The 12,988-nt window shown below is 39.3% G+C and overlaps 1 protein-coding gene across 8 annotated transcripts in view; it reads left to right on the forward strand.

Annotated features, from left to right (window-relative positions):
- Gas2 (growth arrest specific 2) overlaps window positions 1-12,988 on the forward strand; it is a 158,128-nt gene that overhangs the window by 96,228 nt on the left and 48,912 nt on the right. For all 8 annotated transcript variants that reach the window (XM_027410518.2, XM_027410517.2, XM_027410516.2 and 5 more), the window contains 2 exons: window positions 2,711-2,852; window positions 10,066-10,173. In XM_027410518.2, coding sequence (XP_027266319.1) covers window positions 2,711-2,852; window positions 10,066-10,173 — 250 coding nt within the window. The remainder of the gene's footprint in view (window positions 1-2,710; window positions 2,853-10,065; window positions 10,174-12,988) is intronic.

A 12,988-nucleotide genomic window follows, 5' to 3' on the forward strand; every position in this document is an offset into this window, starting at 1 on the left:
TCTCACAGTTGCCAAGTTCTAGAATTATCTTTGGTGTTCCCTACTAAGTCCAATTGATATGTATCTATAAAACCGAGTACATCTTTAAGTTTTAATTAAGGAAAACCTGATTGTGGGAGATCCAACTATGACATATACTACCAGGGTCTCTCTTGCCCATCCCTCCCTTCCTCTCCTTCTGCAAGTCTCCTGAACATGTATAGGTTACAGACTTTTTATACATTGTTGTTCTGAATTATTCTTGTTTCCTTTCCCTGTAATAATGATTGTGCTTTCATTGTGCTATTCTGCTTGTAATATCCTGCAATGACATGCATTGCTCTCAGCGAATAAAAAATGAAAAGCTCATTATTCTTCCTTGTAGAATAAGTTACTTATTTTTCTAATTGGGGTTCTGATGTTTTAATTTTGATATAGACCCTCTTTTTTAATCTCTATCATTAACAAACTTGGATTTTAAATAAGGCTTTAATTAGAGCACTAGTATTGTCAATTTTTTTAAAGAAAAAGTTCAAGATAATAGGTTCAGTGTAGCTGGATTTATGTTGAGATCTTTGATCCATTTTCACTTAAGTTATGTGCAAGGCAATAGGGTTGGGTCTAACTGCAGTCTTCTACATGTCTGCAACCAGTTATGCCAGCACCATTTGTTGAAGATGTTCTCTTTGTTCCATCATATAAATTTGGATTGTTTGTCAAAAATCAGGTGTTCATAGGTGTGTGGGAGTAATATCAGGGTTTTCAATTCTATTCCATTGGTCTACCAGTCTATTTTTGTGCCAACACCAAGCTCTTTTCAGGACTATAGCTCTGTAATAGAGCTTGAAGTCAGGGCTGGTGATGCCTCCAGAAGTTCACTTATTGTATAGGGATGTTTTGGCTATCCTGGGTCTTTTGTTTCTCCATATAAAGTTGAGAATTGTTCCTTCAAGGTCTGTGAAGAATTGTGTTGGGATTTTGATGGGGATTGCATTGAATCTGTAGATTGCTTTTGGCAAGATTGCCATTTTTACTATGTTGATCCTACCTATCCAAGAGCATGGGAGATCTTTCCATTTTCTGGTATCTTCTTTAATTTCTTTCTTTAGAGACTCAAAATTCTTATGTACAGGTCTTTCACATTTTTGGTTAGTGTTACCCCAAGGTATTTTATGTTGTTTGTGGCAATTGTAAAGGGTGATGTTTCTCTGATTTCTTTCTCCACCAATGTGTCATCAGTGTATAGTAGGGCTACAGATTTTTTTGAGTTAATCTTGTATCCTGCCACTTGATCTCCTTTTGTTGTCTTATTGCTCTAGCTAGGACTTCAAGGACAATATTGAAGAGGTATGGAGAGAGTGGACAGCCTTGTCTTGTCCCCAATTTTAGAGGAATTGGATTGAGTTTCTCTCCATTAATTTGATGTTGGCTGTTGGCTTGCTGTATATTGCTTTTATTATGTTGAGTTATGTTCCTGTTATCCCTGATTTCTCCAAGCCCTTTATCATGAAGGGGTGTTGGATTTTGTCAAAGGCTTTTTCGGCATCTAGTGAGATGATCATTTTTTTTTCCTCAGTCTGTTTATATGGTTGATTACATTGATGGATTTTCATATGTTGAACCATCCTTGCATCCCTGGGATGAAGCCTACTTGATCATGGTGGATGATTTCTCTGATATGATCTTGTATTCGATTTGCTAGGATTTTATTGAGAATTTTTGCATCAATGTTCATGAGGGATATTGGTCTGTAGTTAATCTTTCTTAGTTGTGTCTTTGTGTGGCTTGGGTATCAAGGTTATTGTAGCCTCGTAAAAAGAGTTTGGCAATGTCCCTTCTGCTTCTATTTTGTGGAATAATTTGAGGAGTATTGGTGTTAGCACTTCTTTGAATTTCTGGTACAATTCTGCAGTGAATCCATCTGGCCCCAGGCGTTTTTTGGTTGGGAGACTTTTGACAACTGCTTCTATTTCCTTAGAGGTTATAGGTCTGTTTAAGTTGCTTATCTGTTCTTGATTCAATTTTGGTAAGTGATAACTGTCCAGAAAATTGTCCATTTCTTTTAAATTTTCCAACTTTGTGGAGTACAGGTTTTCAAAGTATGACCTGAAGATTCTCTGGATTTCTTCAGTATCCGTTGTTAATTTTCATTTCTGATTTTGTTAATTTGCATGATCTCTCTCTGCCTTTTGGTTAATTTGGATAACGGTTTGTCTATTTTGTTGATTTTCTCAAAGAACCAATTTTTGCGGTTAAGAGCACCAGCTGCTCTTACAGAGGACCCAGGTTCAATTCCTAGCACCCACACAGCAGCTCACAACTGTCTGTAACTCCAGTTCCAAAGGATCTAACACTCTCACACAGACACATACATAGACAGAACACCAATGCACATAAAAATAAATCACTAAAAACCCAAACAAACAAAAAATAAATGAATTTCATGATGAAAAAAACAAGTTCAAGATAAATTCCCTGTGGATGTTCATGTTGCTGAGACAGTAATATGCTAAACTGAGTATGTTTACATCATGTACCTCCATGCATGTTCACAGCAGTTACATGTGTTTTTTTTTTTCCTGCTCTAAGGATGCTAATTCACAAATACTAGTTCCAATTCAGTGTCAGAGTCCATGGCATTGTAAAAGGGCAGTGGTCTCACAATCCAGAATATTGTGTAGCTATTACATTGTTGTATTGTGTGCATGATAGCAGTTCATGTTTTTGGAAGGTATGGTGTGGAGCCTCCTGGTCTGATAAAGCTGGAAAAAGAAATTGAACAAGAAGAGACACTTTCTGCCCCGTCTCCTTCGCCTTCTCCTTCATCCAAGTCTTCAGGAAAGAAGAGTACTGGGAACCTACTGGACGATGCAGTGAGTGAAGTTTATAAGTCTTAACAGAGATTTGTTTTTGTTTTTTTCCCAACTACAAACCTCCTCTGCCTTCTCAGATCAGTCTGACCTTACTGCATTTCAGCTGCTTTGAATTCATTTTAACTCCAATGAGAATATCTGTGCTCCTAGAGCTCATCCTGAAACTCAAGCCGAACCAGTGATTTAAAATAAAGTGCCACTTAATTCCATTAAACAGTATCTGAAACCCTAGGAAATGAGTTTCTGAAGACACTTAAACCTTGTTATTCATTCCCAAGTCCTCCTTTCATGGATATAAATTTGAAGCACAGAATCTTGAGGATTGTTGAGGAAGGGGACACAGAATCTTACAGAAAGATGACTGTACTTTATTGATTGCCTGGTATTGGCCAGAGTCGACCATTTCTTCTTGAGAGCTCTTATATCTGAAAGGAAGGTTGCTTGTAGAGGGAGCGGAAATTGGAAGTTTCGTGATGCTAAGAGGATAGGAGCTCAGGTTCCATCGGGTGTTTGTCTAACTCTGGGGCTTATCTACTCTGCAGTCCTCTAGGCACAGTGATTATTATTAGTGATTATTAGAGCATACTTCAGTGACATCCTCATTGTATAGAGAAGCAGTTTCTAGGTATATTTAAAAAATCCTTGCTCATGGAAATGGTGTGTTGGACAATTATTTACCTGTGCTATCATGCTTGTATCTTTAATTCAGGAAGGCATTAATAAACAAAAGAAACCATGAGTTGTCTTGATGTTGCTTATATTAAGTTTGCATTTATAGGTTATAATAGCCAGCAAACTTATAGGACACAAGGGTGCGAGAGGCCTAAGACTGAAGTATGTCTTGAGCAAAGTCCTTGGAAAACTGGCCAGCAATCTTGATGCTGGCTGTTGATAGGATGCAGGCTGACAGAACTGCAGGCCTCCCTCTGGAGGGTTTGAGCTGAGGGAGAGGGGGAGGTTGGCTGGTGGGTGCTTTCAGATGCAGGAGAAAACATTCACCATCTTTTGCTTTTCTCCACATGACAACTTTAAAAAAGCAGAAACCTAACAACTGCCTGAGCCGTTGTGAGTCCCCATAAAGGCAGCAAACTTAAACTTGGCCCACCAAGGTTATCTCATACAGTACATTTTAATCTGATTTCTTTTTTGATAGCCACTCATTCCACTCAGAATGTACAAATAGTAAGGGAGCTTTCATACCATGGAAAGGTGTTTTGGGATCCTTTTAGGATCAGTCACATGCCTTGCTTGTCATAAAGCTTCATTTTCAAAGTTTGTGCAGTAATTGGATGATATTGTATAATAATAAAAGGCATGCTGTTTATGTTCAGAGTCATTTTCCCATAGTGTATTATGCTTTTTCTTTAGACTTAGCATGAATTCTGTCTTCTTACAAATATATCTTTGGGCTGCCATACCCATTCTTATACTCCTTCCCCTCTCAGCCATGACATCTACTTACATTCTTTTCTCCCTATACCATGGTGTCAGGCCTGAAAAGTATCTGGCTAGTGTTATCTTTCCTTACTAATTATTCAGCCACGGGGACCTCTCAATTCTCATTATGGGGTTCATGACTACTATTATTGCAGCTTTCTTGCATCACTAGATTCTTGAAATTCCTCTATTCCAGTATCCCTGCAACCACCATGCTATGACAGAGTGCAAGTTTGACTGTTAGAATTATTGCAGGAAGCCCTGCCCAACTGACAATTCATGTGTCAGTCTCCTTGGTATGGCCCAGTGTGTTTCCCAACTCTTTTGCCCTTTGAAGCACCTCTTTCACATTGAGGTAGAAGTTGTTAGTTCTTCAACATATTTCTTGATACTTTTCTTTTAAATGCATATTTTAATCTTTAGTTTTTGCTACCTTCCATAAAAGGTTGTGTGTATGTGTAACTTTGGGGGATGCCTGTATATACATGAGTGTTCATGTAAGCAGAGGTTAGAGGCCTACAGTGGAATTCTTCTTTTTAGCTCTTTACCTTTTTAAAATTATTATACAGGGCCTCTCACTAAACCTGGAGCTCACTGTTTTAGGCCATCTAGCTGGCCAGAGAGCTATAAGGATCTTCCTGTCTCCATTCCCATCCAGTTACAGACATGTGCTGGCATTTTTTGACATGACTGTTAAGGATCCAAATTCAGGTTTTCATATCTGCATGGCAAGTATTTTACCCACAGAGCCATTTCCTCAGCCCACACATGAAAGTTTTTCTTGGCATTTCTCACCAATGTTTCAGCTTACTTATTGTTGTCTAAAGTATTTGTAAGTATGCATTGAAGCAGTTGTTAATGAGACCTAAGTTTCCATTCCTCTCAAGATATAGTCTAATTTTCACAGTCAGGTATGGTGCCTTAGTAGTCTACATCTACCCAGCTCCCTGGTGTAGATGCTCAGTGTGAAGTTCCTCTCTATATTTGATCGTGTCTTCTGAAACACGTGCCATTTGTGCTCCTGTGTTGTAGATGGAATAGGTGCTGCCGTTTGAGATCATGTATCAGAACCATGGGGAAGGAACAAGAATGCTCCCATTTCCTTACCACCTTGTCTCATGGCTAGCCATTCTTCATCTTTGGGAAAGGGAGAAATGTGAAGAGAACCCCCAGGGTACAGAATAACTCTGAGAGGGATTAGAGACCGTTTCATCAATATTCTTACTCATAACAAAAGACCAGTGGAATAGAGACCTAAGACAGCAGGAATCTCAAGCTGTGGTTCTGATGTCTGTTCTTCCAGCTGAAAGCTATGTGGGCACTTCAGGTGAACCTTGAGGATACAACTATTGGTTTAATGGGGGATATACATTAGTATACACATTTAGTGTGCTAAGTGCACACATCTGCTTCTTACCAGTGAGAACTCTTGTTTCCCGTGAATCTTAAAACTAGCATTTTTCAAGGAATGCTCAAAGAAATACTACCACTCCAGTGCCCTGTGGGGAATGATAAGGTTAGTATAAGAAAGGCAGAGTATTGCTGTCTCTGCCTGGCATTCAGAGAGCCTGCCAACATCACACTGGCTCTGCTGAGCTCCCTTAAAAGATCTAGTTTACCCGGAATTTCTCCAATATACTAGAACATAAACCTGTTTTTTACAGTTTTATCCATTTTACAGTCTTGAAAACTACATTGAATTTTTTGCATTATGTGAAGTGATGGTTTTTCACTGAAGTATTTTATCTCAGAGAGAGTGGGACAGAAGGAAAAGTAATTTGAATCTCATCAATGGTTTAAATCAGCCCCCTTTTATCTAAGGTAAAAAGGAAATAGTTACCATTACAAACACTTTACCATACACTGGGTGCGTGTAGCCATTTGGAACTGAACTTAATGTAACTCAATAAATGTACCAAGAAAAGGAATTTTTTAAAAAAAGATGATTCTCTAAATTCCCGTGTGTAATTAGCACTGGGTTGTTTTGTACAAAGTTATCGTATGCTACTCCCAAAAGGAAAGAAAGATGAGGGTATGGAAGAGTAAAGGAAGGAAGCAAAGGAAACAGAAATAGAGAAGACTGAGAAAGAAAGGGAAGCCCAGGCCAAGATGATCATATTTCAGCCGAGGACTTCAGAAAGAGCCAGGACTGAAGCCACCTTTGTTTGTTCACATTTTCTTGTCTGATTCTTAGGGGAACTGCAGGGAAATAGACGACCTTTTATGTGGACAATACAGCCCCCCTTCCTTAATCAAGATCTCGCAGAGGAAACAAAGTGGTGTCCATTCCGATCACTTTATTCCCTATGTCCTGATGCAGTGATCCAGCCATGATAGGCGATGATTTCGGCCCGAGTGCACCTCTTTGCCTTCACTTGTGTTGAGCTTGCTCTCACAGGGAGTTGAATGTAGTTCTAAGAAATGACTCTTACTGTCTCCCTTCTCTTCATCAACTTCCTCAGTCTGGGGATAAAAGATAGTGTAATTCTGAATAATCAGGCCCCTCTTGAAATCTCATTTCAGCCCCAAACTGGCTGGGTTCTGGGCCAAGAGCATAACACCTGGCAGACAGAGTTACCTCCTGGTAACATAAGAAGCCAGGCTGTCATTATACACCCTTAACTTAACAACTTGTTTCCACTGCCCCTGGTCTGGCCTTTTCTCCTCTGTTTTTGCATCTGCCGCTGACACAATGTAAAACAAGAAAAAAAAAAAGCCTTTGATTTACAAACAAACAAACAAGTCTATTTTTGTAGTAAGGAAGGCATGAAGAAAGGGCAGGCCACTTGAGAAAATGTTTCTTGAGCTGGAGAGATGCCTTGGCCATTAAAAGCTAGTCTTACAACCAAAAAATAAGAGAAAATGTTTCTTGTGCTAATTTGCCACTAATAAGATCTGTTTTTTGGGTTTTTTGTTTGTTTGTTTTTTTTCCTGAGGGTCCTGCAAGATGGAGGTATTGCCCACACAGACTCAGGATTTTCCTTAGTTAGTAGAGAATTTGCTCAGTAAGTTGTGGTGCCTTGGGTGGTGAAATTTGTTGCTCTCTGGTCTCCTAGGTAACAAAGGTCTCATCACCATCTCCTACCTCCTTCATGTCACCCTCAGTCTTTTCTTCCTTATGTATATGTGACGTTTTACAAACATCTGTAGGAAGAGACATGTGCAGAAAAACACTGAAAATAGTCCAGAGGTGCATTCTAGATCCTTGGCCTCATAGCTAGTTCCAGAATTCGAGTCTGTTTTGTAAGAGATTACTTTACTATTTCACATCATTTCTGCCATTTGCTTTAGCATTACCATTACAAGATGGCAAAAACTCAGATTTGAAATCCCTGGCCTGATTACTAACTGGACAATAGATGTTACCTCATTCTTCAGTGAAAGTTGCCTTTAAGGCTATCTGGATCCAGGCCTCCTCTGCCCCAGTGATCTCTCTCTGGATCCAGGCATCCTCTTCTCCAGTGATTTCTCTCTGGATTCAGGCCTTCTCTTCTCCAGTGATTTCCCCGTGTCTCCTGTGAAGATCCATTCCATTGTTATTATGATTATGTATGTGTCCAATGTCTACCTGTTAAATTCTTCTGTTCCATTAGAGTGTTATGCTTTATATCTAGGGTTTAGAAGAAATAAAATATTATCTTAGCCTTTCAGGAACTAAACCCATCAAGGAGATGCTAAGGTTGACCAATGTTGATTTGCTAGGCTCCCATCACAGTAATGGCCCAGAATCTTAGGTTTGTGTTATTGGAAAATTTTAGGATGGGAGAAGAGACTGATGGGCATGTGTGTAGTGAGTTCATGCTTTCAAAATAAAATAGTGTTATTTTGTTTGCATCATTGAGGCACAGTTTGGTTGTTCTTAAGAAAAAAAATTTCCTTGCATTTCTCCACCATTCCTGGTTTTTACTCTGGTATCTATTGCTTTTATACGTCTTGACCCTTCCATATGCTAACACAACCATTATATAATTCTTTTATAACAAAAATTAAGGGAGTTCATAAATTACTTCCCCTATGGTTTTTGCTTGGTAGACGAGTGATTTAATTCCAGTCATTATGTCATTAAAAACGATGTTGGAGGTCTTGAGTGATGACCTACAGTTGAGAGTGCCCTCAAAAACACAAGAGCATCACACCTGTCCTGTAACCTCAGTGCTGTGGAGTGCTACGGAGTGAAGACAAGAAGATTCTGGCACTTGCTGGTCACTAGCTCTGGGTTCAGTGAGAAACTCAGTCTCGAGGCAATAAGGCAGATAGAGATAGAAGAGATCACCTAGTGTCCTCCTACACACACACACCACAAACACATGTGTGTACATACCATACACTGACATACATATAAACACAGAGTAAATGAGTAAGTAAATGAGTGAACAATGGCTGGATTTCTTCAAGGTCAACTATAAGTATCCTAACTTTCATATCTGTTAATCTCATATTTACAACATGGTAGCTACTAACAGCTGATTATAGTTCAAGGCAATTAATAGTAAAATATTTGACATTGAACATATGAGATATTTGGGTTACTCTGGATTGTCTAAAAAAACTTTCTCATTTAAAAGTATTCTAGGAGTTTCATGGATTATGAAAACAAATGAATTTTCTGGAGATAGTCTTAATATTTACAGTATTTATGCCTGTTCATGAGAACTCCAAAAGAATATTAATCAGATTCATGTTTTAATTGCTCATTTTAAATGTCAGCTAAGACAACATCTGATACCTAAGATGGGGTGAAATGCAGATGAATCTGAGTGATCTGATGGTGAAATTTCAGGAGAAAATCTTAGCATTTCAAGCAAAACCAAAGAGTTTCAAAAAAAAATAGTTCTTCATTTATTTTAAACTTAAACAGATTAGTGTAGTGGGATTATATGGAAGAAACATTCTGTGTCATGTGCATTTGCCCTAGCCTTCAGTATGGTTAGCCTATGCATACTTTATTTTATCTTCCAATACCTTTGTTGTGTGGATCGCACACACAGCTCATGGCTGCTGCCATGCCAGATGATCTCATCTGCTATCCTTCCTTATCATCAGTGTCATCATCAGCTGTAAGAAGATGCTTCCAGACTCTGGTCTTCATACTTCATCCAGGGTCCCTGTCTTAGTTAGGGTTTTATTGCTGCCAAGAGACATCGTGACTGAAGCAATTCTTATAAAGGAAAACATTTAATTAGGGCTGGCTTACAGGTCAGAGGTTTAGTCCATTATCATCATCACAGGACATGGTGGTGTGCAGGCAAACATGGTGCTAGAGAAGGAGCTGAGAGTTCTACATCTTGAATTGCAGGCAGCCGAAAGGCCTAGCTTGAGCATGAGACCTCAAAGCCCATCCCCACAGTGACACACTTCCTCCAACAAGGTCACACCTACTCCAACAAGATCACCCCTCCTAATTGTGCCATTCCCTATGTTCCAGGCATTCAAACACTTGAGTCTATGGGTCATTCCTGTTCAAACCACCACAGTCTCTATGCTCATATAGTTTCTGATACAGAACAAGTCTTAAGTGATCAACAGTTCTGCCATGTTTGAACTCTGGGAGAGTAATCACATGCGATTTTTTTCTTTTTTTTTTTTCGTGACAGGGTTTCTCTGTGTAGCTTTGGAGCCTATCCTGGCACTCGCTCCAAAGACCAGGCTGGCTTGGAACTCACAGAGATCTGCCTGCCTCTGCCTCCCGAGTGCTGGGATTAAAGGTGTGTGCCACCAACGCCCGGCTATCACATGCAATTTTATTGGGGACAATGAATGTGCTACTCTATTTCAGGTAAAAAGAATCTCTGAAGATCCTCCCTGCAAGTGCCCAACTAAGTTCTGTGTGGAGCGGCTCTCTCAAGGTCGATATCGGGTGGGAGAGAAGATCCTCTTCATCAGGGTAAAGACCCCTTTTCCTTCTCATCTTGTCCTATAAGAACATTTTCTGAACCTGAGTCAGAGAAAATGTCCAGGGACGTATGGCATGTGTCTGGCCAGGAATGAGGCTGTAGGGTATGGATATGTGCAGAGCAGTAAAAATGATAATATACTACTGAAGGCTAGGTGAACAGAGCCTGTCTTTACAGAGTGATCAGCTCCCATGGAAAAGGGTAGCCATTTTTGTTTCCTGTATGCACTTCATTTCAGTAGAACAGAATAAAAATGTGCCCTTCCAGGACCTTCCATATATCACAATGTAGAAAGAAACCATCATCCTATTGGTTCTAGAAGGTTTTTCAGATTAGTTCAGCATGGGTTTTCCACAAGTCTGGATTAGGGACCAAATTGATGAGATTGAAAGCTCTGTCTTGGGAATTGTAGATAGAGTTCAGTTGGAAGGAGGAGTGCCTTGGGTCCTGGGGTACTGGGGTCCTGGGTTTAATCCCCAAAACCCCACAAAAATTACCTCACTACAGTATCCCAGCTTAACAGTGACTGACATTTCCCACTGGGTTAGAGCAAGATAAGGGCCCCAGTTTAAATCATCAATGTCCTTGAGGGCCAACAGAAGCTCTGTAAGACTGAGTTTAAAGCTTTGTACTCAGAATCTGCTTTGCTAACTCTCTTTGCAAGAGTTCAGTGTCTTAAAAACAGTTTGTGATATTTGCTAAGGGCCAAACTTCTTCTTTAAAACAAATAAAATTTAACTACATGTACACTCCTAGAAAGCTTTGGCTCAGAAAAGTACTTCTTCCAAAGTTCTTTTGGGCCCTACCTAAGGAAAGCATGCTTTATTCACATCTCTGAACCTCTTAAAAGAATCAGGTTGCTTGCCTTGTAGAAAGAAGCATCTTAACTTATGCATCAGGTAAGATCAAGGAACACCAAACTCATCTGAAATGACCCATAGGAAACTTTTCAATGTGGAATTTTCTTCAGTTCAACTTACAACGGAAATGTATTAATACAGCAGGCCTGGTTAAGAATCTGCAACATGTATAAAGAAAACTTTATTGTAATTTTATCTTAAACTTTGTGGATCATTTCAGATTTTTACCTAATTTCAGGTTAACATTTACTTGATATAAACAAATCCAGGTAATAATAGCTTTTCTGCTTGGGAATGACAGCTTTGTGATATAAACAGAACAGTCTTAGAGATCTGTGAATCACCCTGCATGTGCAGGGCCTCAGCTGGGGAGGCAGGCGACCAGGTTGCTGTTTTTGTTGCCTTCCTCTTGCTTGCAAGGAAAGCATGCATTTTTAAAGCTCAGTTGCCTACTTTCATATCACCACACTAAATAACGATGCTTCAGAGTCTCTATGGATGCATTAACATTTTACTAGGCTGATCCCTCATTTGAGAATCAGTCTCCATTAAAATATAAGATACAGAGCCTATAGTCAAAACATAGGGCCTTATTAAACAGTTTTTCCTTTTTAAGATAGAAATACTAATAACTTGGACACTGTTTCCTCAGACATCACCTAGGATCTACAGGCAAGAGAATCCAGTATGCATACTTAATTGTGTCTGTCTGATCTTTGTGTTTGTTCAATTGCCACAGACATTGATAAATGTGTTTGTGAGTAAGGTTTTATAGCAATTACCAGGTGAGCTAGTTTTTGACTCTCGTTTTTCTTTTCAGGAAACGTTTCCTTTCTGTTAATTTTATTCTGTCATGTATAGAAGAATTCAGGCTTTTATTGTGAGTGAACTCATCCTTCCCAAGTGATAATGTTTTCACTTGGTATCACACACTCAGGCAAGCTTGCACAATCGTGAACTATCAAAAGGTCAGTAGCTGACTGGTAGCAAGGTGTAGCATCAGGCTGTTAGGACATGCTTTCAGTAGTTTTTAGTGACACTTAACCATAAATCTAGCACTTTCACATAGTTTTACTCTTTGATAACACTTTCCAGGTGAAAATTGATTTTTTCCTTTTTTTGAAAATTGATTTTTTTCAAAATGTATAGTTTTAAGGAAATGTTGTATCACTGCTTAAACTGAAAACTAAATCTATTTGTTCACAAAGCTAAATACCATGAGCACGTATTCACAGATACATTTAATATTTTATATTCTTGAGAATTGCATGAATACATATTTTCATTATATCCGTGCTATTCTACTTTTAACTCCTTCCCACATCCCCCCATCAAATTTCATGTCTTTTGTTTTTTAACAGTCCTTTGAGTCAGATTTGTGTTGCCTGCATATACACAAGTTTGGGGTCATCCAATGGAAAATGGCCAATTTATAAAGAGCCACTTACCTGAAAATAACGACTCCCTCCCAGAGTATCCATCAGCTTCCAATAGCTCCTCAGCTCCCCTCCCTCATCCCTGCTGAATTGTTGACTGGATTGATTGTGTGCATGTAGTCACAGCTGTTGTGAGTTCATGAATGTAGTGACCATGGAGTATTGAACAAACATGATTTCACAGCATTCCTCTCCATTTGCCTGTCTTTCTACCCGCTCCTCCATGATGCTTCCTGAGTTTGGGGATCAGGAGTCATGATCTAGAGACCCACTGTGGTTAAATACTTCACAGATGCTAGTTCTCTGCACTGTGACCAGTTGTCACTGAAATAACTGCCATCTACTGCACAGAAAAGCTTTCAAAGATACCTTTGTCCTGTGACTGTGTGGCCACTGTGATAGAATGTTTGGAATATGAGACAACTTCTTGTCCTTAGAGACTTACTAACTGAAGTATGAGGCACCCCATGTGTACCCTTATTGCACATTTCCCTATTTTCTCACTATGT

This window comes from Cricetulus griseus, chromosome 3, assembly GCF_003668045.3.
Source record: "Cricetulus griseus strain 17A/GY chromosome 3, alternate assembly CriGri-PICRH-1.0, whole genome shotgun sequence".
Classification (NCBI taxonomy): domain Eukaryota; kingdom Metazoa; phylum Chordata; class Mammalia; order Rodentia; family Cricetidae; genus Cricetulus; species Cricetulus griseus.